Below are 27,879 nucleotides of genomic sequence, written 5' to 3' on the forward strand. Positions count from 1 at the left end.
TAGAATAGAAATCATGCCATCATAAATACATGCGACGTGTAATTATTTGCAAAATTTACATTGTAATATTGGATTTTACGTACATATATTACTAACAATAAGAACTAAAAAATAGAAGTCATTTCTCTTTAAAAAAAATAATTTAAATATTTTTCAAACTGGTTATTTGTATTTATTCAAGTTCTATAATTAGATTCAATAAGAAATCCGCGGCTTCTTTGCTATTGGCTCGTCAGAATAAATTGCAGAGACTCTTTTAATTTTCGGATGTGACTCGTGAAACGTGCAATTGCATAAATTGCACGAGTGCTACAGCAACGACGTTTCGCGCGTTGCACGCAATTATACTGTTCACGCCGGACACGCAGATATTCAGGGAATAGCAATCAACCTTTAGTTTTTCTCTTTTGATTGTCGATTTTCCAGTTTTTTTTACTTTTTATCGCGTATGAAATTAACAAGTGTATCAACGACTGAATTCTTATTTAGATGTTCTTATTTTTGAGAGGATATAATATTTCATGCTCATATTGGCACATCTATAATACAATAAAAAGAAAGCAGTGCGTTGCATTTAGCTCTATCGAAACATTTTGCGTAAAATTTAAAATAATTTCTTCGGAATAAATTTAAAGCTGATCTCTTCTAAATAAAAATTAAAAAAAAATTGAGAAAAATAATCATTTATATAATTTTTTTGATATTTTAGTTCGTTAATTTCATGCAAGAAGACGTTCAAGGAATTATTTTCGACATTAAATCTTTCCAGTTTCGAAAAGCATGATGTAGCTCTTTTGAAAGAAACGATTTTCTTAAAGACGTTTTTAGAATAAGAATGATGCGTTCTAAAGAATTAATGATCTACAATTAAGTTTAATTGAAGTGGAAGGGATTGAGTTTTGGCGGAGGAAGTTCAACGAGAGAGAATCCAATGCTTTTATCGGGCGTGAATAATATTCCAGCATCCAGAGCTACGCGAAGTGAATATCAGGACCTCGAATAAGCTCTCGGTCGCGAAACGCAGCGAGAGAGAAAGAGGTGGTGAGAAATTTTTTGGTTATTGGACGACCACATCGTAGGCGGAATCCGAAAGGAGGGAATATCCGAGAGGGATCAGGAAAAGACGAGCATGCAAATGGACCGACCGACCGGTCGAATTTTCTCGGGGCACGTTCTCGGAATACACACGTGTGTATGCGTATCGTGGGCGTGTGTGTACGTAAACACGTAGGGGGTGTGCGGACGTGCGTTTCTCTCTCTCTCTCTCTTGCGTCTCTTGCTTGGCTCCATCGTTTGCTCTCTCTTTCTCTTGTATACGTTTGCGGACACGTAGAGCAGCGTATTCGAGAAGGCGAGCGGCCATCCTTCCCGCACGAGGCGAAACTAAGGGGAAATTGACCGACGTGCAGTGGTTCTCCATGGTCCAGGAAACTGCGAAGGTGATCGAAGTTTTCGTACTTTCGAAGATATAAGATAATTATTTAGTTTAATTTTAAATTTCACAATTTTCAAACAAGATGGAAATTGTCACGTATAAGAGTAAAAAAATGTTTTAAAACGAAGTAAAAAAAAAATTCTTGATAAATTTTGCTACTATGTAATAAGTAATAAGTAATTTTTATAATATCAAAATATTTTATAAAATGCATCCGGAATTATTTTAGGAAAGGATTTTCAAATCTTCAAAAAAATGAATTAACATTTAAAGTTAAAATTGTTACAAGCGCAATATATAATTAAGGAGGCATTTTCCAATCTATGTTAATATATTAATTTCATCAAAATTTTGTACATTTAAATATAAAACATATATACATATAAAATCTCGGAATTTTATAGAACATTCCATATGTCGAATCATTAAAAGAATATTATTTTTCTCACAAAGTTCTCATTTTGTATTTATTATCTATTAATATAATACTTATTTCACACTATGAAAACATCAGGTCACAATCATATCACAGAATCATAAGAACTTTTGTAGCGAAACATAAAAATTTTCTCTTCTGCGAAAGCCTCAACTCGTCTCGGCGGATGCAAATCGCGAGGGTTTGCTGAGAGGGCTGGCCGGCCAAGAGGCTGCGGCGGGACGAAAGGAAGGAAGAAGGATGGACCAGCCGCGGGGGTGTAGGGTGTGGAATGGGTTCGTAGGTAGGGTGGCTTGATATCGGCGAGAAGGTGAGCTTCGGAACGCGATGTCCGGCCTGGTCCAGCCGGCAGGAGATGCGAGTATTGATCTAGGCTCAGACCTAACCCCCGCGGCCCCCTTCTTCCGCCCTCTTCCTCGGCGAACCCCCGACCACCTCCTTCGTCTCCTCTAGCCTCGTCGCGAAGCCACCCCTGCCTGTTCCTGGAGGTCGCCGAGACCGAGGGAGGAAGAGAAAGTGCGGGAAGACAGGGGTTGGATGCGAGGGATGGTGGTGAGGTAGACGCGAGGAGGGCCGAAGGGTGGCACGAAGGAGGGTGGAGGACCTCGAAGTCCGGCTTGCCCGAGCTGGCCCCCTCAGCTACGCACGTTCACTCTCACCTCCTCCACCTCCGGCCGACTCCTCTTACGTTAGACACGCTGCAGTGGTGCTCATTCCCCCGTCTTAATCCTATCAGGAATGAGCTTGGAGATTCATATAAAAATTGATTACAAAAGATATAAACAATTTTAATAATTCTCATATCTTTGTTAGTCGTCGTACAATTCTAATTGAAGGATAAATTTTGAAATATCTTTACAAATTAAAGATTTTCTCTTTTTTTGCCATTATCCTTTATAACTCTCCATTCTTTTACAGTTAATAATATGTTTTTAATAATTGTTTTACTATATACATACATGACCGGATATTTTCCTTAACGGTTTCTTAATTCCCCGGAAGAATTATCCAAATTACCTGTTTAAAAATTACAATGCCAATTTTTTGCATCAGTATAAGATTTGTCGGGCTATAGAATGCTTTTAGCACGACCTTGAACGTGACTCTACAACTCGGAAGCACGATTAGCGGCGGCGTTTATGGTCGGTGCACCAGCGGAGCAAGCGACGATAACGTCGCAGCGAGTTACTCGAATCCCAATAAATCCAACCCGCCCTTCGCGGCCTAGGAAGCCTGCATGAGCTTGCTCCGAGATTAGTATTAATTTATAGCGCTAGCAGATAGGATAGAATGCGGTGGTGGCCGACGTTGGCCGAGAATGGAAAGGGTGGAAAGTGAAATTTCGCGGCCAGCCGGAACAGGACCGGGCCGCCATTTCCATTTTCCGCGCTGATATAATTGCAAGCTGAGGATTCCGCTCTCGCTCGAATAGGCAAAGTTTGTTCTGTTTACTTAATTAATATATCGCGCGCAGATTTCATCGAAGTGATAAAGCAATCGAGATGATCACAGCAACGTTTATTATTAATTAACGTTAATAACTTGAAAATTATCCCCGGAAATTCTCCGTCGAAAAGTCCCGCGTATTTATCGGGGCAAAAGTGTATTGACCAACAACTCACTCCTGCCGAAAGAAACGGTCGCGTGGTATTTTTTATCCTTTACGATTTCGAACGTGGATTAAAAGATTCGTTCCCCTAAGATTAGGACGTGCTATAGTCGGCTTGTGGGCTTTATCTTATTAAAGACGTAACAGAGAGACGCCTGTTAGGGATGGTACGCGACGAGGGAGAAAAATGAAGAAAAGACGACAACCTACCCCACGGACCATCGGTCATCGCCCAAACCTCCCCGTCGTTTTTTCCCACCCTCCGCCGCGCGATATCACCCTGTAATGAATCTGTCACAGAGCTGCGAGATTTCATTTCCTTCCTCCCTCTTCCTGGAGAGGGTCTTCCACAACGAAATCATTTTTGCGAGTCTGGACTTTGCAAGATAAATGGTACTAATTTTTAGCCTGTTTACTAATAATATATTAAAATTTTACTTCCACTCGTTGCGTACGTAAAATTAATCAGAGCTTGGTATATTGTTTGTGAGATTTTTTTACATATTACATATGCTAGAACATACAATAGCTTTCTAAGCCTTACAACGTCTCATTACAAAAGAAAATGTGAAATTCTTTGAACAATCGAAGTAAGCGTAAATACGTAAGTAATCTTGTGCTAACGTATCTCTACCATGTAACTCGTGTATCTAATCGCTGAGAGAGTAATTCAATTCGCTTTCTTGTGCGATGATGAGAGCGAGCTTGTTGCTCCCGTTAATCGAATTACGACGAGTACATCCTCGGAACTTCCGGCCGCAGCATTCGGGAGGAGTATCGGAAGTCCGAAGTCGTCGTGGGAATTGAAACCTCTCCGGGGCGGGCGGCGAGCCGTGGTCGATCCCGAAGAAGCTTGCAAGGGACTCCGACCCACGACGAGAAGGAACCCAACGGTGGCGACCCAGTCCCGAAGACTTTGACCCACATCATATCGCTCGTTTTTGCTTCTCCGCCTCCACCACCTTCCGAGTTCCTTCCCTCTCGAGACTATTATCTTAATCCCATACATCCTCTTTAAGAGGTCGGCTCTCTCAAAGACCGTCTTCCCGTCTCAGTGCGAGATCTTACCGTCTCGCGTGTGTGACACTTTGATTTTTCTTTATCTCCTCGCGGATCTTTGATTGAAATATGGAAAAAGGGAAAGGCGCTGATAAAGCAACACCGACCTACGTTGATAAGTTGACTTAATTGTAATGGCTTTATAATAATTGTTAATTGGACATCCATCCAGTTTTATTCTCCGTTAATTTCGATAATTCACGGTTAATCTGTTCAGAAATGTTAATTTTACGAGTACAAACACGTGTCAAATAATTAATTTTGTTTTCAACAAACATGAGTGAATTAATGATTATTGTTTACATAGCAAACAAAACAATAACGCCGATCGTAAACAGGTTCTTGTAATACGTGTTGAATTTGAAGTGCCGCATTACGCACCGGAATGGCATCCGCCGCGAAATTTACATTCACACGATATCGTAGGCGGTAAAGAGGAAGTTACCGCAACGAGCGGTGTCGTTTTCAAGGTCGTGAAGTACGGGCCCGAGAATAATAGTCGGGGACCACCAGCGGTCCGCCAGGGGCATGCACACTGACCGACATTCCTGCGGTCGCCAAGATCCTTGATGTAAGATCCTAGATCAGAAATCACGGCCGTTTCGCACGCGTACGATGGGATAAAAGAGGATGGCAACAGTTCGAGGTATTTAACATTGGCGCCATTGCCAACGTTGAAGGATGTCTTTCTGACATCCAAATTTTATCGTAAAAGAAAACTTTATCTCTAAATGAATAGTTTGTCAACCGTTGAAATAACATATTAATCCGTAAAATTTCATTCATAAAGGGACTCTGAAATCCATTTAATACTTGATGTTTGCTACAAGTCGCTTACCGAAATGTGCACATATGAAAAACGCGACAGCTTGTACCGCGCGTTTTTGCATGTTCCTCGCAAAGGGTTTCTACGGTCTAGATATGTGTATCCGCAAGTTTTATGACGGGATAATGTAAAACGCTTATACCGCTGTAAAATCAGCCTATATGTAAATGGAAGCGTTTATAAGAAGCGACGTGCGTCGCGCCGGAATAATTTACGCGCTCTCCCGCGGACTTACGAGACGCTTAAAGTGTCAGACAAGATCGGGGCGCGAGCGTCTTTCCCCTTTCTCCTTTCCGCCCCGGAATCTTAATTCCGGTAAAACGTCTCCCGTATCGGCGATCGTAAAGCCGGCGGCACTTCCGCCGCAGGAGTGAAGGGGACGGCAGGGCGGCGGAGAAGGGGAGACGAGAAAGAGGAGACGAGAAGTGGCAAGTCGAAACTCCGCATGGACGAAGACGTGCGATCGCGATGTCAGGAGTCGAGGGTGCCGCGAATTTATGCTGATTCGGCTCTCACCGAACTTTCGGGTAATCAAACTTAATTGACTCCGCCGCCGGATATACGAACTCGTTCGCGAAGTCGATAAAGTCCGGCGGAAAAATGAGCTCCGGGAGCCACCCCTGAGGTTTCTTTTCTAATTTCGTTATTTTGCTTTTTATTAATTTAGGCCTGAGAGCTCCTTTAAAGCCTTGATTTATGCGCCTGACAATTGAGTCCGGGCTAATTGGAGAAGTGTTTTGACAGATCCAGCTGTACGGAAGATAGCGGTATTATTTCAGATAAATTCTGATTTTTGGAACGAGCATTAAGCGGACTTTAATCCTCGCATTTTGTACAAATATTTGTTTTCTTAAGAATTATTAGAAGAATCGAAAAAAGAATATCATGGATTTTTCATAGCAGTTTACGATGCACGTGGCACTTTCTTAAGATTAGCAAGACACTAATCTCAGTTCCTTACAGTGCAGAATGGAATTTTTTTTAAATATGCAGTCCGCGACTACCTACGGAAATCCTTTTCCTTCTTTTTTAACGATGATAGTTGTTTTAAAAAACAAATTCTAAATTATCTTAAACTTTTGTATTTTTATAGCAAGTGCTGTACATCCGAATATTCAGAAAAAGACTTTCAAGATATACATCTCAGACATTCTAAAGAAGTAAAAATAACAAACAAAAAAAAATTACTGCACCTTTCGCTCCCGATCTTTTTTTTTATCAGCATGAGAAACGAGAAATCGTTTTTCTCTTCTTTTTCCGCTTGGGATTATTTGCCGGGATCACCTCGTTCCGCTATTTCGCTAACGATCTTTCGCGGCGCGACGAGTTTGGCACGTTCTTGAGCAAGTGGCGCGATTACCAGTTTAAAGTAGCTAACTCGGCGTCGTCGTCGTCGTCGTCGACGGCGACGGCGGCGACGGCGGCAACGGCGGTGTCGGCGAGCTCTACTCCTCGTAAAATTATCTGCAATAAAATCGTGATTTACGCCCGTGTTCCTGGAAAGCGGGCCGCTCAAACGCTTCATTCCGCGCTGCGCTCCTCGCCCTCCTCGTCTTCCCGTTCTCTCTTGTAGTTCGCGGGGACGTCGAGGTCGAAGACGACGGGAACGACGCCGCCGTCAACGCCTTTCGGCGCACTCTGACCTTTCTCGAGGATTATATTATTCTCGTGAATTCATCGGGGAACATCGGAAGCATCGCTATGCGCGTATTTATGCGGACACTGTTCATTTATAGTGATTTACGAAAAAAGAATTCCTCTTTTATGTTGATAAAATGTTATCGTTATATCTTTTCTTATCTTCATACGCAGTAAAGTTTTCATTTTCTCGAGTTTGTCAAATCTGCGGTTTAAAGCTCGTACCAGCTCCTAGATTACAGCCCTTAAAATTAATTGCGCCGTTAATACTTTTATTATAATATCGAAATCCGCGCGTTGGCCAATTTGATAGACTATAATAATATTTTATTAACGCAATTTCATCGCGCTATGCGTCGCGAGGATCGCGCACGAAGTTACGGCTCTCGAAACGCGGAGGCAGAGAAGCAATGAGGAGGAGGAAGAGAGGGACACTTTATGTGCGCACGTGGGACACTTTTACAGAATTTGGAAAGCAAGGAAGACGGAAATTTTTCGGAGGGAGCACACTCGATATCGGTGAGAGCGTAACAGTCTCCGCCACGACCCCCTCGTCCCCCCATTCGTGCTCGCAATAGCGGCGCGCGTAAACGCTCGAGGGTCGCGCATGACGTAAACGCAAAGTAGAACGCAGGACTGCCGTAAGTCGTAAAAAGAATCCCATAAAATGGTAACCCCCCCTCTCCCTCGCTCTCCCGGCAATTTCATATATTTACGTCAATCTTCCTTATGTTATGAAGTAGAACGCGCCGCACATAACGTACGATCGCCATAACTTTGCGGAAAAGTCGCTCCAGCTTGCAAATAATTGTCCGCCAATTATTATTTGCAATATTATTCACCAAGTCCTTCGGTCTCTCTGAGAAGCGATGCTTTGTCAATAATATTGTTGCCGGCCTATTCTTGAGTTGAGGAACTTCTAAGGACTTGAGTGTCAAACTCGACATGTTTGGCACGTGGCACATTTGCAAGCGAAATAAGACACGTGTAATTAGCTTGATAATCCGGGATCAAGATGATTGATTACAGCTCAATAATAAGATATCTAATTACTTCTGTAATTTATGAAATAATTCAATGTACGCGTGTGGCTGTTTCTCGTCTTTCATTGAATCGCTACATTGAATTTTTATCAAAAATTGATCTAACGACAAGATGCGAGAAAAAGGTCAGATTGTTGAAAGAAAATCAGACGCGACTTCTTTCTTGTTTTCGGGGCTCTCTTATGAATCTATTAAAAATAAAATTGTATAATAAGTTAATTAAAGTAGAATAAAGATAGAAAGAATTAAGAGTTAACAGACAGTAATTTGAAACGAAACGTAATGTAGCTTCAATCTCGTATATTGAACATTTAGTGATCTCATCCTTTTTTTTAGATGCGACTTTATCCGGTTATGCATGTAGCAATAAGTATCTCATTTATACGAATGAAATACTCCGTCTGTTAATCGATTTTTCTACGAACCGACGTCAAGTCAAGTGATTCAACATGGTCGTTCTTATCACAAACTTTTATCGGGCCAACTTAATTGCGAGCCGGTCGCGACAAAGAATCACTAACAAAGAACGCGACAGATGAATTATGAATCATGCTCGCTGACACGAGGGCTATCGTTAATGTATTAGAATAAAAAAAGGAGAGAGAGGGAGAATGAGAAAAAGAGAAAGAAGAGAGAACCATAGCTTTACGACGAAGCTTGGCTTACGCGGCGAGAAAAGCTGGAAAATTCAATACCGCGCAAGTTTATGTGTATCTACGAGCACGTCCCTCACACACGGCTTGAGAATATTAAAAACGAGGGCTTTTTATTAAGGCGCTTTTATGACCGGAAGCGCGCACCTTTTTGCCACTTATATGCCCGCCGGCAGAAGGGTAAGCACTCGGTTTGAAATTTTAAAGGAGGAGAAGGTAGGAGAGAGAGAGAGAAAGAGAGAAAAGAGAATCATGTCAAAAAAGTTCGTGCAAAAGATGGAAAAGATGTATAAAAAATAATAATTATATATAAAAAACGTATAAAAAAGCGTAAATTAAAGAAATCAAAATTGTTTTCCGACAATCGTGCGTTATGTTGTAGTGCAATGAAGATTTTCAGATATTTCAGATCAATTTTAGAAATATAGTCAGTAGAGTTTACAAAAATCTGTAAAGTATTGCAACGTGCAATGTCTATGGATAAATATTTTTTGTAATATTTAATTTTTATTGTTATATTTATATATCTAAAACAAAAGGCTTTTTACTTTATGACCAACAGTTAGTATTACCGATGGTTAATAAATTGGAAGATATTTTAAACGTCAAACTATATAAAAATATCAAATAAAAACTTAAATAAATACATTTTTTCTCTCATACACATAATATATTAAAATTATCGTGATACACAAAACAAAATTTTTATAGAAAAATAATATTTCTTCGAAATCTTCATTTACTGTCGGTAATTGAGAATTGATAGAATCCTCAATAACAATTTTCGTATTACAAAAAACATTATTATTACAAATTAATTTTAAGAATAAAAATTGCACTGTAGCGACACATGCGTCCGATTTCTATGATAAATATATATTAAAACGACAGGGATGCGAGGGAACGAAAAGATGGTCGTCGACCATTGAAATATACCAAAAATTTATTTACATAAAAACATGAATATAATACCTATAATATTTCAACTGCTGCGCATTTCTTTGTTCGCTCGGTACGCGTTATACCTAAACAACTGGCGTCGGGTTCGTTCACGAAATAATGTCAGTATTGTCACAATTTTTTTTAAACACACATCTGCACAGAGTGTATCCGAAACAACCTGCAGTACGACCTAAAGTCTAACTGTTAAGCTACATCGAATCGACCTGATAGCGATGCGAACGCAGCGTCCGAGGTCTCTCGTCCTCGCGATAACTGACCGAAGCGATCTTCTCTAGCCGAAACAATTGATTAAATCAAACGCAGTGAAGCTCCGTCGTAGCAAGATTCGTATCCCTTCCAAAGAGTTTTCGAAGGCTCACTCTCATCTCCTTCGCTTTACTTCTCACAAACAACGTAAACACGTTTGTATCGTATTGTTCGGCCGCGCGACATCACCGACAATAATTTTTCCTCGTGGTATATCATTCATTACAATATTTACAGAACATTATACGAACAACTTAGAGTATGCAATCGAAAAAAAGCCGGCTCAAAAAAAGCTCCCTTCAATTCTCATATAAAGATTCTTCAATGCAAAAAAAAAACGTATTTTCGTTCGCTAAATCTACTCGTAAAAATTGTTATAATGAAGAAAAACCTGTTTCGCAATAAACGACTTTCTTCCACTTATTTTTAACTTCGTAGACTTCGATCTAATCATTGATTAATCTTTTAAGCCGGCCCCGAATACAATAATCAAAATGTTATTATTCTGTTAACCATTATAAACATTGCTGTGCTTTCTCGACTTCGTTCCCTATAGATTCCTATTGCCAATCGCACTAATCTGAACGCGAAAGCTTCAATCAAATTATTGTTCATCAGAAATGGACGGTCGATTAACTCATCCATCCCACGAAAGTCAAGCGGGCAGCACGCGTACATCGAATACTAAAGCTACCTACACAGATTGCCTGGAGTGTTCAGCTTGGCGAAAGTTTCTTAAGGAGTACGGATACAAAAGAAGTTTTCATCTCGGCACGCGCCAGCATTCCCAACGAGTCCCGTACCAGTCCCTCTTTCCAGTTCACTTGGAATAAGTCGGCGACGTGAACGCGCGGTGAATTTGTGAGAACTTATTTTAATGTGAAAAAAATTACAAAATTTCTTCAGAATAGAAAAGAAAATTATGTTAGAGTGATTAATAAATCGCTAATAAATATAGAAGTCCATCTCAAATCACGATAGAAATAAAATTAGATCTAAAAATAAAAACGAAATAAAAAATTAATTAATATAAAATGTAGAGATTGTTGAAATCTTTTCGAAACGAAATTATTTGAAAAATAAGATTTCGCGAGTCGCGTTCCAAGTGCAGAGGCCACTGATACTCATACTCGCGGAAAATATATTTTAGAAATTCGTATGAAAAAGGTCATTAGTCTCTGTAAAGTCGATATATTAGTCTCAAAAATGCATTTATATTATTGGTTCAGTTTGATTAAACCGCGCGTAAGGCGGAGATATAGTTAAATCGACATCAACGGTTCCACTTTAAGTTAGTCTTTAGCTATTATTATTAAGTAATTCGATTGTGTTACAGCACGCAGATTCGTGCTCGCTTATACGGCGCTCGCTCGAGGGAGCACGTCCGGATACGAGATCGTGCGGATCTCCTTGAAAATTGAGAAAATTTTCGCGCACAGGCACGGCGTGAAAATCGTAAAAATTGCATGATTGCGCATTAAAAAACGACGCGATCTTTATAAAACTGGAAAATCCACAGTCGTACACGGCAGGTTTTTTTTTTAAATTGAAAAAATTCTCGCGCGCAGGCACGGCGTGAATACTCTTTTTTAGGAATTTAAAAACGTTGACAAATCAAAAGTGATCTGTCGACCGCAGGCAGGTCGACAAATCACTTACAGTATCCCGCATACACGCAGTATAGATTTTAGAAAGATGGAGAGATTATTGTGGATATGATCTTCTCGGAAATGTCGAAAAAAAAAATGAAAAATTGGAAATAGTTTGTCGGCTCGAAAAATTGGTCGAAAAACTACACTCGTAATGCTGAGCCCTGCAGTTTCCTATCCATATACTCGCGTATAACTACGGCGAAATATTTCTGTGTATCAAAATTTGTGATCTTATAAAATACTTTCTACGGGTTGAATATCGCACGAACGGGCTTTCTCGAGCGGCTACCGGTTTCGTATATAAAAATTCGACGATACAGATGCTTTGTAGAGTCCGAAGAGTCGTTAACTTTCACATGTAAGTCATGCAAACGCGATACAAATCGAGATATAAAACTACATCAGCTACGCGACCCTGAAAAAGGCTCGGCTAGTCGTTGCTGAAGATTCCATTGGTGATCACAAACGGGAAGCTATGCACGATATTGTTCCTCATCATTGGCCAGCGCGACGATCTTCGCGATCGTTCGACGCATATATTTCGCTTTCTCTCCGGTCGGCGACACGAGACAATTGCACGCATCTGGATCGAATTTTTCTTTGACTAATTCTAGAAATCGAATACTTGAAATAAGAGAAAAAGTTAGTTAAATCACCAAGATAAACGGATTCAGCGAATACGGATACCTAGCACGTTCGCATGTTCCTCGGCGATTTTATTTAAAGTATTCAAGAAATTTATTATCTATCTAGCCTCCTAGAGTTAACCAGTTCGGAGACTCACGAGAATTTCGATATTTTTTTCATTTGATCCGTCTGGCTCTCAGAATGACGTCGTCAATTTTCCTCCGTTATCGAACGAAAAAGAAACGGAAAATGGCATAAACGAGATCTCGCGTCCTCGTGTCACGAGGCGTCACGCACAGTTCGTTCCGATGACGAGCGAGAAAAATTATCGTCATGTAGTTCTATTGGGTACAATCAATAAACGTACGGACAATCGTAAATCCCGTCATCGTGTTCCATATCATGAAGCGTGCTCCGATTGTATAATATAATACAACTACACATACAGCATCCAAATCGATATAGCGATGTAAACGCGCGTACATACTCAGTTTATATACATATATACCTATGCACAAGGATGTGATCGCAAAGGACGCTCTAGTCGTATAGAAGATGCCCGATAAAGTTGTATTCTTCACCGTTGAAACACTCGCGCTGTGATAAATCGGGGAGCTTCCAGTTCGAGCTGAGATCAAATTCGCTTCGCGGCGACTTTCTCGGGATTTCCTTGAGCGCTGCGGCTTACGCGTTACAGAACATGCATTCCCTTCATACTCTTTGGGAATACAGTCCGAATTATCAAGCTTTTTATTACGAAAAATTTAATTAAGCGAAAATTTGAGACAAAATATATATAGTATATTACATCTTTATCCCCATTTTTATCATTAGAGTATGTATTGTAAAATATCTTCGCGATATTTTTGGAGCAATGTCCTCTCGAGGTAAATGCCAAATGAATTCATTTTTTATTAAATGTTGGACTCGTAAAATTATTAAAAATTATTATTTCTTTGAAGAAAAAAAAACTTGGGAATATTTGAACAGATTATTCGTATATATATATATTTATATTTGTTATTTTATATTATTTATCACATCCAAGTATATTTGAGAAAATCGCAGACGAGGCAGTTAGCGGTTATAAAATTTGCGTACAAACAGAACTCTTCATTCTGCATAAAATCGTCAATTAATCCCTACGTCTTGCCTAAAAAATCGTGCGTTTTGTCACGTTGCTTCTCCTCCTCCTCTTCTTCACGCGATCCTTAGATCGTGGGCATAGTGCTTAAGATTTATATCACATCCTTCGTATGTGCGGCAGTGTTCCTTATGTTTTGATCGGCCATAACGCCATCGAATCTCTGTCGCGGGCTCGAATTCAATTCAGTTCGTTGCTCGGTTCAAAAGAGCGTTTACGTCATTCATCTTTCGGTTCAGCTCTAAACGGCAGTTACTTTACGCGGGTCAAGGAGAACTTTTGGTAAGGACGGCTCGTCGACATTCATCCTCTTGCACTTACGATTTGTCGTGATAATTTCAAACTTTTCGTAATCTCGTTGCTGCTTAATTTGAACGATTCTTTGTCCATATAGATATCCATAGAGATATTATAGATTCTGTCAATTCTATTCTTTATTACAGAGCCGTTCAGAATCGAATATTTTCTTTTTAACTTTCGTTATCCAAACGATTTCTTCTTTCTTAATTTCTTATTCGACTCTTAAGATTTAATACAGAGCTCGGCAACGAAACCATACAACCTATTTTTTACTGGAGAAACATATCTTTCGAAGTTTCATCTTCCATTGACAAATCTTTCTAGCAAGCTGGACTCGATGTACCCAACATCCCGAAACAGCGACGAAGCATTGCGTCGACGGAGCCGTCCCCCGCCACCATTTTCATTCCTTCCACCAACCGCAGAGACAGCAATACCATCGCCTCTCGGGATGGGGCTGAATTATCTGCTATTGTCAGTGCATCGCCCTGGTTGTCGTGAGATGCGTGGTTTCGGCCCTCTTGGGCGGCGGTGGTGGCGGCCGCCTCTTGCCAGCGATCGCATTGACAATGTTCATGCTACGATTCTCATCGGCGAACCGTACCGTCGTCTGCCGAGCCGGGCTGGACGCGTACTCGACCGGTCCGTGGGGATCCGTCGCGTATACATTCTCGTACAGATTGTCCGCGCCGTAGTGTTCCTGTACCCAGTTGGACACGTTGGTCTCTCTGTAGTCGGCCACGGCGGGCGGTGGATCCCGGAAGCCGAGCACCTCGTGCGGCGTCGTCGTCGAATCTAGCTTGCACTTCTGCGCAACTTGCCACTTCTTCCTCATTACCCTCTGAAGGTCCTTGAGAAAATCGCCCGGCGGCGCCTGGTCAGACGCCGCCAACTTCTTCGGTGATGTGAGCCTAGTGCTGTCGGATCTTCTAGGCGGCGTCGGCTTTCTTTGCGGCAACGCGGGACTGCCGGGTTCCTGCTGGGGCGGCAGATTGAATGAGATCTTCTTGCCAGTTCCGGTTTTTGACTTGGGCGACGTCGGCGGTTCCTGGATGGTCACTCGTCGTTGCGGCTGCGGACTGGAGGCGGCCTTTAACTCGGCCAGATAAGGCGGCGCTGCGTAATGGCCAGTTCCTTGCTTCATAGCGCTACGTCGGACGGTGTCCATGTTGGGATTCGGCCTGATCGGCTGGATCGTGTTATGATGACCGGACTGATATATCGATTCGACCTTAGAATTTTGCCGGCCGAGACTCTGGGAATTGGTAATTGGCGGCTGAGTGCCATAAGCCGGTGGCGGCACGAAGGGTGGTGGCGATGTGAAATTAGGCGAGTTCGGGGCGTAGGTCGGCGTGCTTGCCGTCGATCCTGGATAGGAACTGTGCGGGGAGGGTACTGAATTGGCGGTGTTGTTCACGTTATGAGCGTTCGGGGACGCGTTCGAATTGTAATTTTGGACCGAGTTACTGTTCAGCGCGATATTATTTGTATATATTTGATTGGCTTGTGACCTAGGATTGGGATTATGCGTGGGCGTGCTCTCGGGAGTCACAGAGTTCGTAGGGGTGGACTGCTTGGGTCTAGCGCGACGTATCGTTCCGGTTTCACCGACGAGCGGGCTGGGCGGTGGTGGCAGAGACGCCAGACTCAACGAGGAGCCCGTGAGCTCCGGCGTGTTGCAAACCGGAAGTTCGCCGGGTGCCGGCGGCGGTGGCAGAGAGTCCAACGAAAGATTCGATCGGAACATCTCGGGAGGTGGCGGCGGAAGCGGTTCGCTGTCGGATTCGACTTCCTCGACGACTCTCGACGGCGATGGTGGCGGTGGCAGCGAAGTAATCGAATCCATCTGTAGGTCACAAATTTATTCATTATGTAGCGAATAAACTTTAAATCCGTACATATTAAATTTCTTAATAATATAAATTACCATGCACGCTTGTATCGGACTCGTCGGCGTCTTCGAATCTTGACTCTCCGATCTGCTGTATCCCATAGGACTCGCCCTCTCCCTCACCGGCGTGCCGGGTGGTACCGGGCTGACGGGTGTCGCGTTTCCGGATCTATGATGTCTCTTCAATGTTCCGGACCCGTCGGAGTCAGTACCACTTCGTCGACGACTGTGCCTTCTAGTTAGCGTACTAGATCCCGAGCTCGTTGGACTCGGACAAGAGTCCGGTTCGTCTCGAACGGTTTCGCCGACTTCCTTCAATTGCCTCGTAATCGATGTGAGAGGTAACTTCGGATTCATAGATGGTTTCCGTTTTATCGTGCCAGTTGGAAACTCACCGCATTCAAAAGCCACCTGCCGAACGATTAATATGCAAAAATTAAATAATTGTATTTGATAATTGCGATGCAACAGCAATAATAGTATGTAATAATTTTTTTTTATAATAGACTTATCGTTAATACGGCGATAAATAGCATTAAATCATATTCACCTCACAACTACTCGGTGCCCCATCAGATAAACATCCGCTGGAGCTGGAGCTGCTCGCTCTACTCAGCCTGCCGTCATTGTTGTAACTCTGCCGTTGTTCCGGATTGTAACTCTGTCTCTGGCCATCGTATTGCCTCGTCGTGGCGACTGTCGTTTCGTTATTGTGCCTCACATTCTCCGCGAACTGTCTGGCGTTGTCATTCGTCGTGTTATACTGGGTCTGATTTGGTGGTGTAGCAATAGAACTGACCGAGCACGATCTGGCATGTGCCAGCAAGTCCAAATCTTCCTGCGCTAGCTCATCTACGAGCGCCCGATAATTCTCCATCAACTGCCTGCCGTATTTTGCAACGCGAATGCCAACCATCCATCGCTCCAAAGACGCATTATCCTCCGCGCAGAGAAATTTGATGTATTTGGTGGATTTGGGTTGTTGCAGTCGTGGATGCTTCACGGCGAAGCAAAAGTCGGTGGGCGCCTTGTATTTCTTCCGCCAGCCGACGCCATAATAAACCTGGTTAATAATTTTAGTGATATTCTTTATAGAAATCAACTCACATGATTAATGAATGATATTATAGCAAAAGGAGAAGATCGTATAATTTTAAGATAAAAAATTAATTATGATAACATATAATGGATACAACTGCTAAAAATTATCGTAAAGAATAGAATAAGAAATGAATAAAACATATCTGCAATCAGGATTATTCTATGATATATCGCTGACTGAGAAAGAGTGTAAAAATGACAAACCTGATTAACGTCGAAGGTCGCCAGACATACAAGGTCTCGAGCGGTGCGCGCCTTTTCCTTCGGCCAGTAATAAAGACCAGAGGCTCGTAGAATGAAGTGATACCTCTTCCAGCCCTTCTTGCTGTCCGATTTCAAGTACAGCGGACCCTCGACCTGGAAGGCGAATGGTAATCGATGCAGAGGAGAAGTGGGATGTATGTCAACGAACTCGTTGCAGTCGTTCGGTCCGGTTGCCAAGACGCAATGAGATCGTAAACACGTCGTCCCGTCACTTACCTCGGGCACGCCGACGTTGCTGCTCGAGAAGAACTCCTCCAATAGGATATTTCTCGAGTGGTCGTCGTACTCGCCGCCGCCACGATCTGTGGGACCAAGAAGAAATCGCTCGGGCGTGAGAAATAGCTGTGTTTTATCTGGTCTCTCCACGAAGAGCAACTTGTTTTTGGAATCCCTGGTCCATAGTAAAAGATTCTCCACCAACAATTCGTGATCCTCGTAAACCCTCTCTGAAAGTTTCGTTAATACTTTGCTGATTACATCTTGTTAGTTTTTACAGGCCGACACTGATAGTACTATAAAATTATCTCCTGAGACTTACGATGTATTTCAGAAAAAGATATAATGGCACTGCATGTCATTTGAAGGCGTATAATATAAATATTACGTTGATAATTTTATAATAATATATATAGAATTTATTTATCTAATATTTTTTTTAATAATACCTTTTACCGTGAGCGTAAGAGAGGCATCTCAAGCGCTAGCAAATATCGATGAAAAACGAGGATGTTAGCATTAAAAATTAATGTCGCGTGTAAATATTGTCTATCGGACAAGGATTGTTGCGTCACCAGACTGGCAATTAGCGGTCGGCAAATAGAAGATAATAGACTCACCCATGAAGAGATCAGGCAAGTGCTCGACCACGGCCCACTTCGGATCCATTGGCACGTGGTTTTTGTCCGCGAGCAACCTACACACGTGCGCGACGCTCATCCCTTCGTCGACCAAGAGGCTTTTACCGCTGCCGTCCAACGTAAACGCTTTGATGAAGAGCTTCTGTACGCTCGCCTCGCGCATCTTCTCCAGCGCCAGGCGGATCTTCTCTGCCTTCGCTCTGCTCGCTGCATCTGAAGAGATAATTACAAACAAATTTACTCACGATCCTATATCGGATATAAATATAAATACAATTAAAAATAGAATATCTGCCGTTCAAGTATTTTAAAACGAATCAAATAGCTCACGCGTAAAACAAATGAAAGAAATAAAGGATTTAACAAAATTTAAATTAATTTCAATTAAATCAATGACCCAATCAATAATCTGAAGTTATCGATGTAATGTTACTCACCGACAAGCTGATGCGGTTGTTGCTGAGGAGCTGTGTGCATGGCGGTCTGAGGTGGCTTGTGTCCGGAGCCGCTACTACTTGCCGAACTTTCGCTGGATAACATGGACACTGTGTCCGAGAACGCACTATCATTATCGGGACTATCGGTGCGCATACCTGCAACAAGATCAAACATTAGCATTACGATAAATATGAAGAATATGTCGTTAGAACATTTTTTTGATTCATTCAAAAAACGTACCTCCTTCATTTTTGATATCAGTACTGTCGCCTGGATTGATTCTTGCGCTGGTGGGTCGTCCTGATCTTTGTGAATCTGGCGCCGGAGTGGCGGCGATGTCGCCGTCGCAACGTCGCTCCAAGGCGCACAATTCACCGAGGATCGCATCCAGGTCGACATCCTGGGAATCTACAAAAATATCATGCATGTATGTTTCACATTTTACGATGAAAGAAAAAGATTAAACGAATACATTATCACTCTGCGTAACTACAATAAAAAATAATGGTCCATAAATTGCTCGTTTCTTATCTTAAATGTGTATTATCTCTTTTATACGACTGGGAGTCGTCAAGTCGACTGAGAGACTTCGCCATGATTTTTCAAGAAAAGATAAACGATAAATTCGAGTGCATCTCCGGCGTCTGTCCTGATACACGCACGCGTCGTGTATACGTCATAATTACACGTATACACGTACCGCTATCAGGATGTGATAGCACGCATACACGGAGCTCGTCACAGCAATTAGCGAAATTAGCAGGCGGCAATTCAGCCGAGTATCTCGCACGCGAATGGTGTGTGCAGCAGTGCACACGTACGCTGCTCGAAAACCCGACGAATATGGCTATCGCAAAATATCATATTCTACTGAGAGAGAATTTTATCATTCGCACGGTGATATTATATCATTTGAGATCTGCGGGAAATATTATTCTTTTCTTTGGAAAATCTGATTATTATCGATGTAAACTCGTATCAGAAATAATATTAATTATCGATACAACAAAGGAAATAATGTAATTTTAGACTTGTGCACAGTTATAGTCAACTCAAATGTAAAATGATTGTGCAAATATCAAAATTTAATTGTGTGAAGCACTTGAAAAAAATAAGAAAAAAATAATAATCTAAAAGAGTTATTTTCAACTAGAATCGAAGCGTACGTAGTCGTACTTATTTCGCGGAACGTTTCGTAATCAACGTTGGAAGTGAGTAGTAATATGAATTTGTACAATTCACGGTAGGCGTGATACTGCGTTGAGTCGCAAAAGAGCGAACGAGGCCACTGTCGGAAACACGCCTCTCTTTGGTGATATCGCAAGTGAGTGTGTCAGGTCGCTACGAAAAAGTGCGGCGCGATTAATTGATAATGTGCGAATTAGTGTCAAGACTACTTTCATGATCAATGTAAAGTGGCCACGGCGAGGCTGTTAGCTTCTCAAGCTCATCAAGAAAATTATAAGCATATCAGAATCTTCGTGTAATTTTATAACTTTTATTAGTCGAGACGATTTAGTCAGAGAAAGTTTACGTAACAGTCGTAAAATCAATGATACAAGGCTATTTTAATTTCATTCATTCAGAGAGGCCACTAAATTAAGGTGATATTTAAAGGTCACTGCAAGAAAGCGCACATTGTTGAAACTTTGATGATGTTCTGTCAGAGATAGCAATAATATAAAATAGAATTATATCATATTTCCATAATCGAATTATATTTAACATTGAAACTCTTTCTCTCTCTCTCTCTCTCTCTCTCTCTCTCTCTTTCTCTCTCACACACACGCACACGCACACACACCTCAGCGTTTAAATTTGAATTCTGACGGTTCTTATTTTTCTTTTTTAATCTTTTAGTACATTCTGTTGCATCTTAATGATTACAAGCGATGAGTACAGGCGCATGTAGTTTAGTGTGCAGTTTTCTGCAACTTTTCAGAACGCGACTCCTCGGCCGACGACGCCGCGGTCGTCGGTGAGTGACGTGCACCCCATGGAATGCGAACGATATCGCCGCGCGAATCGTCACGAGCGACGCGACGTTACCGTGAAACCGCCGACGTCGACGTTGCGAATGCGAAAGAGAAACCGAGGAATCTCGCGAACGTTTATCATGCAGATTCGTGTCCGCCTCGAATTTCTCACGCACTGTCCGGTCTACGTTGTTCGCGATAGGAAATCGCCGAGGGAACTACGAATTAATTATTGATAATTCCAGTTGATCTGCGACGCAAGTTTTGTCTTGGACAGAAGAAGTTTTTTATTTCAAGAAAAGTTTGCGGATTACACATTAAAATTAATGTCGGTTTAATCCGCTTTAATTTGCATCTTCGTTAAATACGAGAACGATGTACCTACGCAGCTGTCACACTTAAAGTTGTATCAGATAATCTTTATATAAGACTTTTTTTTCGTATTTGTGACGCATATATCAAGACGGTGAAGTTGCAATAGCGCGTATTGTAATACCAAGCTGTAAATGTGTCAGCTTTGGAGAATTAATAGAAGTGCGGATGATATGTACACGCGGGGAATCCGCACCGTGCGTTGCAGCGTTCCTCAAACGAGTTACGAAGTGCGGTGAATGAAAATGAAACTGGTATGTATGTATGTATGTATATGTGTGTGCGTGTGCAACGCACTTTCCACGAGGCGCGAACAACGCGCAAGTTGCGAGTTGTACCCGGCGACTACCGTTACGGCAAAGTTGCGCGTACGCATCGTGACTCCGTCGTGGTTCGCAAACACCTCGACGTGGATCAACTGGTCATTCGCATTCGGAAGACATGGACGGGAACATGTGAGTCACGGCTTCTCGACACGAGTGCTCTTTGACCATCTTCCCTCGAACGACGTCACCGATCGCTTTTGATGACGGAGTCCACGATGAAAAAAAGAAAGAGAGCGTGCGAAACTCGCAAGCAAAATTTTTATCCGGCGTATTTAAAATAGAGTTCAAAAAACAGACTGCAAAAGAAGAAAATGCTGAAATGCAAAAAGTTTGAGCATTTTTCTTTAATAACGGAGCCAACCTTCCATTAGGGAATGACTAATTTGAATTGATAATAAAGGAATTATGCAAAATTTTTATAAGTAATCTGGCGGAGTGTAAAGAGCGCGAAATTGTGTGTTAACTTCAGTCTAAGTTCTCTCGTCTCGGGGAAAATTTAAGTTGTCTTGGCTTAATTGCCAAGGTTTACCGTAGAAGGCGGACCGTCCTAGATAATCACAGACTACATTCTCAACTTATGACACTTTATTAGCACGTAAAATATAGAAACAAGCATATATTCATAATTTTTACCATTTGCTTTCCCAATTATCGAGTCTATTATCGAGAATATTTATTACCTTTTTTCCTTTATTTTTCATATTAAAAAAAATTGAACAAAAATATCGTGCAAATTATACAGAGAGAGAAAGTTAAATGCAAAAAGATTTTAAACTGCGATGTCTTGTAAATAAACGAATTTTTCCGTAAGAGCATTGAACTTCCAATTGGTTTGTGGACTTTGGCTTGCTACTCAAAACGCTCTGTAATCGTTTTTACGTAGCTCTTATTATTTTTTTAGATTTGTTTACGGTGGTAAGAATTGTAGTGACAGCTTGCACAAAAAGAAATATACGTTCGGACGCGTATCGATCTCTTTTTCTATGATATGACAAGAGGGTGAAGAAAAATAGGAAATATATAGGATTGGGGAAAGGCACAATGCCGGCTTTTATGACGAGTCTCGTGGCCACGCCATTATCGAGAAGGGGTCGTCGGAAAAAGATAAATGTTGAGTAAACACGGGAATGCGGTCATACGTAACGTATCTGTCATCAGATTTACCTTATACTAATATACTTTCCATGCAGAGAGACGAATAAATGTGTAATGAAAGAAAATTTTGTAGTAATAGTTTATAATCTCTGCACAAGTATAATATATAAATATCTGCAGAGTCTCTGCAAAATTTAGAGTTTAAACAAATTAACGAAAAACTTATCGCAGAATAAATTAACATTTTGAAGTTAAGGAAAATAGTTAATTAATGCAAATAAGTTATTAATCCGAAAGCTTTCATACAAATTTTGCAGACTTTTCAAAGTTTAATTCACTATGTAAACTTTCGAAAAAGAGACTAATAGTACCCATTTATTCATTTTTAATTTAAAATTACCTACGAGATTTATACGACTTTGATTTAAACATGAAGAGATTATCATCATGAATTATATCATGGAAGAGTTAACAACATTTTAGCTTTCTCTATTAAGAATTAAAGGATTTATGATAGTTTTGAGTTTTTACCATGTCCAAATGTTTCATAATTGTTGTCTAACAAAAATGAATAATTTCATATAAAGTTCATGTTGATATATTTAAACATCTCAGTTACATGCACAATGTGTGAATATAAATAGCTATAAAGACTAATAAATAAACGTCCAACGAGTAAAAAAACGACCGCGAAGTTTTGATCCAATCTATCGCTTCTGCTGTAACAAGAATTGTTATAAAAGGCAACTTTCCACTGGCTTTCTAAGTCGGAGTAAATTATCACATAGGCGAATGCATAAGTGTGACTCGGCTCGCCGCTAATTTACGAATTCTCGTCATCGCGCGGCGTTAAATTGCTGTAAATTTAGTCGAGCACATTGTCATGGCACGTTGTCAGAAAGCTGCGCTTTTCTTATACGACTGCACCGAGCCGACTCTTATCGCTTATCATCACAATAAATTTTTACGATGCGAATGTTTAGGCGTTTAATCACCCTTCGCATAATAAAACTGATAATGGACACTCGAATTGTTAAAATTCTTGTCATTATAATTAAGACAACTATTGAGTCTTATCAACACTGCTGATACGATAAAGAACATCGTTAATTTTACTGTTATTTACTATTATTAAAACCGCTAATTTCTTTGCCTATCTCGAAAGTCTCGCATTCCTGTTAAGAACTCCAAGGATCTGTTGCAAATTGATTAATTATCTATTTTCATTTGTTTCAAGCTTTTATTCCTTCTGTGAGTTCAGAAAAAACGTTGATGTCTGTACCTTTGACTGTGAGATAGCCCAATATGCTCTCGTTGCTACCGAAATGCCCGAGCATCTTCCCCACCCTGCCGAACGAGGCGTCGATTCTCTCGAGTGTAGTCTCGTTTTCTGCGCGATCGCCAATTAGCGTCGCACCCCGACGAGCCTCTCGTCGGAGCGAAAGAGCATCGTCACCCGATCATCGTCACGAGTGATCACAACGTCCGCGTTTTGCATAATCACTTTTCCATTTAATCGAGAGTCCATTTGCCGAATTGTCACTTCACAATCGGAGACAATTTGAGGTCGGCATAACGCAAACTTTTGCGGCTACATTGAGATCTCTACTTTTTTTTTAATATCGATTATTCGAGCGATGAAAGGCGCCACTTTTAATCACTTTCTCACTATTAGCGAATAATTCTCGAATAAAATATCAAGTGTTGAAAGTGAAGAAGTTACATCGCGACGAGAAAGTCAGGTGGCCGCGGAGAGGATAAATACGTTCGCGTCATGTTTAATTGACACCTAATCAGTGTTAAGTAAATAAGTAAATTTTTCCGTTCTATCTATATTGAAGTTATAATTACGAAAAATTATTGATATCAAAATTAATTATGATAACCCTATGACGAATAATGAAAGTTTCATCTCACCGAATAATTTAATTCGCAAAGTATCGCGTAGAGTACAAGTAGATATATTCCCGTATCGTTCGTAGTATTATTCGTGATTATATTTATTTTTGCGATGAAAACCGAGAATAAATTTATCTGCGATAAGCAAATTACGCGACGTACAGGAAAAATGCAAAGCGCACGGTGGTTGCAACCCCCCGAAGATGCATCGGAGGGTAAATCCCGAGTTCCCGATCGAGCGGACTCACGACGATGCACTGTCGACGAAGGGATACAAGTCACACGGTGAGCACGATGCGCACGTCGCGTGCGACGGCACTAGACTAAAGGCCTTAAGGTGAATATACTCGCCTCTCGCCGCGAGTTTTCCGCGCGGACGCACGTCGCGCCTGCGTGTGGGTGCCCCGTGTCTTCGTGTGGCGTATGTGCAGTTTACGCACGTTAAAAAGGGTTGAGAGTGCACCGGTTGACTTACGCAAACATCTATTGACTATAAATAAAGCCCCCCTTCAAAACGATGGCGCCGTTTCGTCGTTAAAAATGTTCCGTCGATCTGATCGAAAACGCGTAGTTAGGTAGTGATTTTCAATTTTCTTGAACGACAAATCAACAACTCTCGTATCGGCTATCTTGTACAATAAAAAATATTGTCAATATTTGAAGTATGAGAACCTCTGTGAAAACTTGGAATTCGAGGAATTCCCTTTGATCTTATGGTGAAGATCTTATGGTGGAGATAACAGGATGATTCATCAGAGTGCTTAGATAGCTTTACTAAATTTATAGAAATATTCTGGACCACGATATTCAAATGGCTTTAAATATTTCCGACATCCTGCTTTATTAGTTTAATTATTATTTGTGGACGAATTTTGTCATCGATGCAACGGCCACCAAAGTTTACTCGCTTTAATTAAACGTTTGCACTGTAAGCGTCGCATTTATGTCACGCGATAGGTACGTAGGTACGCGCGCACACGATTATGCGTGCGAAAGGGTTGAACGCGCCATTGGCTTACGCAAGCTTTTATGAACGCTATAAATAACACGGTGTATTCCCCGGAGTAATAATAACGTGATTTTACATAATAATATTACGGCGTTACACATTGCGTATATAAAATTAATATTTCACATAATATTTCTTAAAATGTATTCTCGAAACGGCGCGCACAAAAAATTGTGTTGCACAAATTGGACCGTACAGTAATGGCCGAGCTTTGATTACGAAACGTTGTTTAACGAGTTGAACACAAATCGAACGTCGAGTCTGACGCGATATCGCAGTAGGCGAGTACACGGATCAGAGAGTTTGTATTGATTAAAGTCTGGGCGCCGAAGTGTCGATTTGATAAATGGCAAAGACGACGCCGGCGTGCGATAGTGCACCAAGGCGTGCACTCCACCGATCCGTGTGTCACCAAGATGAGGACGACGTTCATATTATCAGCGGCAACGGGTGAATGCAGGAAAATAGAATGAATTAATGTCGATATCGGCGCCTCGCCAAACGCAATCGTGTTAGTCTTGTACTCTGTGAGGGAAATTAAAATGCAACAGATAGTGGATATCACGCAATATTTTTGTTGTATGTTTTCAATAATTCCACTTTGTCGTATTACATTACATTATCACACTACATCTATCTAGAACTTGTTAAAACATCGCAGAGCTTCGAGCCGGTCGCACGAGGCGCGATGTAATAATGTCACTTTATGAATATGCATTATTTCAGTTCCTCTGGACAGATTCAATTTCCACCTTTCAGCACTCGTTTAACGCGTCGAAAAATCCTAATTTATGCACAAAACAACAGCCGTCGATCAGGGCGATCGGGCGATCTGACACGCCGCAATTATAGCCGAGTAGAACAGATCTCTCGCGGCGCGGCTTTTTGCCGCGGGCGAATTTCGCGCGGATGAACTTTTTTTTTTACTTTCCCCGAACGCGACTGCGAGCGAGGAAGGAAGGAAGGAAGGTTCGTTCACCCTGCCGATTATGCGAATACGCAAACGCGCTCGATAACGCAGTAACCTAGATTAATCGAGCTGCATAAATCAACCGAGCCGACGCGGCGCGGCGCGGCGCGCCGCTTCTTCGGCTGCAAAATATTTTCGCGCTATTTTCGCAAACGCCTCTCTCGCTCCGATAAGCTCGCGCGTAAACGCCAGCTTAACTATATAAATCATGCTTAACCCCCTTTGACCCCGCATGTGTGATGTAATATGATCGGCAGGTTCCATCGGCGTTCGACGTATTAATTGTAAACTGATCTTTACAGTTTACACTATGTACTTTCCCGAGGTAGAATTACGTCCCGTTTAATGCTTTGGATTATGCGTTTGAACTTTAGACGCGTGTCAAAGTGTTAAAAAAAAAGATTAAAACGGATTTGAAGACTGAAAAAATATCATCAAACATTAGATCGCTTATATACGATGGATTATTATAATCGTTTCAATATCTCTTAATTAAACGAGTGATATCCTGCTTTCCAATAAACATACTCTGCATCTCGTGGGAAATATATATGTCAGCGCTGCTGCAGCACGATTGTTAATTAAAATAATTGTATATTGTTTTCCGTCGAACGAGATGATTAATAAACGTTCACACTTCTGAGAATATTTCTACGAAATTCAATAAATGTACGAGATCGGAAATTTTTCTCTCTCTCATAATTTAATTTAATATTTAAAATTATATTGACAAGCAAAAAACTCTCGTATTTTCTCAGCGACTGGAAAGACGTTAGATTGTAGTAGTGCCTTCTCGTTTGAATGTGCTGTGGTGCAGTAACTTTTTGTAATAGTGACTTCACGTTTGAACGTGTTGTGTGCAGTAACTTTTTGCTCGTAACCGATTGCACTATGGCTGCTGCAGTCATTGCGCAACTTACTTTCATCGCATGCTTTCATCTCAGATTGCAATTTGCGCGATAACGCATCGCGAGAGATATCACTGCTTTCAGAAATTTATTATAAATTCCAAACTTTCAAACAAAGTTTCGTTCTCCCATAAAAATTTAATTGCGATGAACCAGTTTCGAAAGGCTTTTGCAATCGTGAAGCTGCAAAAAAAAGTATATGCATCCTCCGTCATTTAATTACTCTGAAACGTATTTGAAATTCATTAAAATCAGACCGAGACACTTTCGAGCACCTCCTTCTTCTCGCATTAAACGGGCTTAATTACTAAATTAATTATCTGGCGCGTCAGACACGAATTTAATCGATTGCCCCGACGGGTCGTGATCGAGTTTTCTGGATTGCGAAGAAAAAAGTAGAATCGATTGATTAACGTTCGTGCGTACACGTGAGAAAATGTAAGTGCGAGTGTTAACGAAAGTGCAGAGGGAGGGGGAATAACCCTTGCGTATCTTTTATTGGCAAAGAGTCCGACGACGCGACGCGACGCGACGTTCGCAGTTGCCTCGCGTTTAACCCGATTCCGATGGTAGCTGGAAACCGGTCGCCGCCGTCCGCCGAACGAGATGACGGATAAAAGCGATTAACCACTCGCGCGCGCTGCACCGGTTCGTTTTCCGCTCAGGCTGTTTTCCACGCGGCGTGAAATCGGAAAAGTGCCGGACGCCGATGCACGCACTTGCCTGTGGCTAATACATATTTACGCACTTGGTAAGCCTCGCACTTTCTACGAGATAGCGACCGAGTAGCGCGCGAGTGGCCGCTGTTCGCAGCGAATTATTGCCCCGCGACGCCCAGTAGAAAACACGACGAAAAGACTTCGCGAAGAGAGACTCCGCGAGGAAACTGCCGTAGGAAATTTTATATCTTGCAGTTTGCGATCTACATGTATTGTGATTTCACTGAAACTAAATTGCGAAAAGACTTGTTGTATTTAATATGTTACAATTAACGTAACAACGCCAGCGTGTAATATTTCAAAAGTTATATCCTATAATTAATGGATTTTTACAAACAACTGGTCGACTTTGAATTTTTTTTCTTCTTTCTTTTTTTTTTAGTAAAATGCCCGCGGTGAGATTCCTAATTGGCAGCTGATACA

At 41.4% G+C, this 27,879-nt stretch overlaps 2 protein-coding genes and 1 long non-coding RNA gene across 7 annotated transcripts in view; 1 reads left to right on the top strand and 2 right to left on the bottom strand.

The window, feature by feature from the left end:
• Positions 1-27,879, top strand: part of LOC105450779 — a 129,168-nt gene that overhangs the window by 79,450 nt on the left and 21,839 nt on the right. The window lies entirely within an intron of this gene.
• On the bottom strand, positions 9,625-13,164 carry LOC105450778. Its single transcript, XR_974495.1, has 2 exons — positions 12,248-13,164; positions 9,625-12,170 (listed from the first exon to the last, which is right to left on the bottom strand). It is a non-coding gene; the product is annotated as an uncharacterized LOC105450778 (long non-coding RNA).
• Positions 13,194-27,879, bottom strand: part of LOC105450777 (amyloid beta A4 precursor protein-binding family B member 1-interacting protein) — a 113,998-nt gene continuing 99,312 nt past the window's right edge. For 4 of the 5 annotated variants that reach the window (XM_011690780.1, XM_011690777.1, XM_011690779.1 and 1 more), the window contains 8 exons: positions 18,423-18,590; positions 18,182-18,337; positions 17,724-17,957; positions 17,104-17,333; positions 16,828-16,980; positions 16,073-16,585; positions 15,559-15,933; positions 13,194-15,477 (listed from right to left, as the gene is read on the bottom strand). In XM_011690780.1, the coding sequence (XP_011689082.1) occupies positions 14,107-15,477; positions 15,559-15,933; positions 16,073-16,585; positions 16,828-16,980; positions 17,104-17,333; positions 17,724-17,957; positions 18,182-18,337; positions 18,423-18,590 (3,200 nt within the window). In that variant the 3' untranslated portion in view covers positions 13,194-14,106. Of the gene's footprint in view, positions 15,478-15,558; positions 15,934-16,072; positions 16,586-16,827; positions 16,981-17,103; positions 17,334-17,723; positions 17,958-18,181; positions 18,338-18,422; positions 18,591-23,233; positions 24,183-27,879 lie in introns of those variants that run through there. The other variant, XM_011690782.1, reaches the window with a different exon arrangement.

This window comes from Wasmannia auropunctata, unplaced genomic scaffold, assembly GCF_000956235.1.
Source record: "Wasmannia auropunctata unplaced genomic scaffold, wasmannia.A_1.0 LD336055.1, whole genome shotgun sequence".
Classification (NCBI taxonomy): domain Eukaryota; kingdom Metazoa; phylum Arthropoda; class Insecta; order Hymenoptera; family Formicidae; genus Wasmannia; species Wasmannia auropunctata.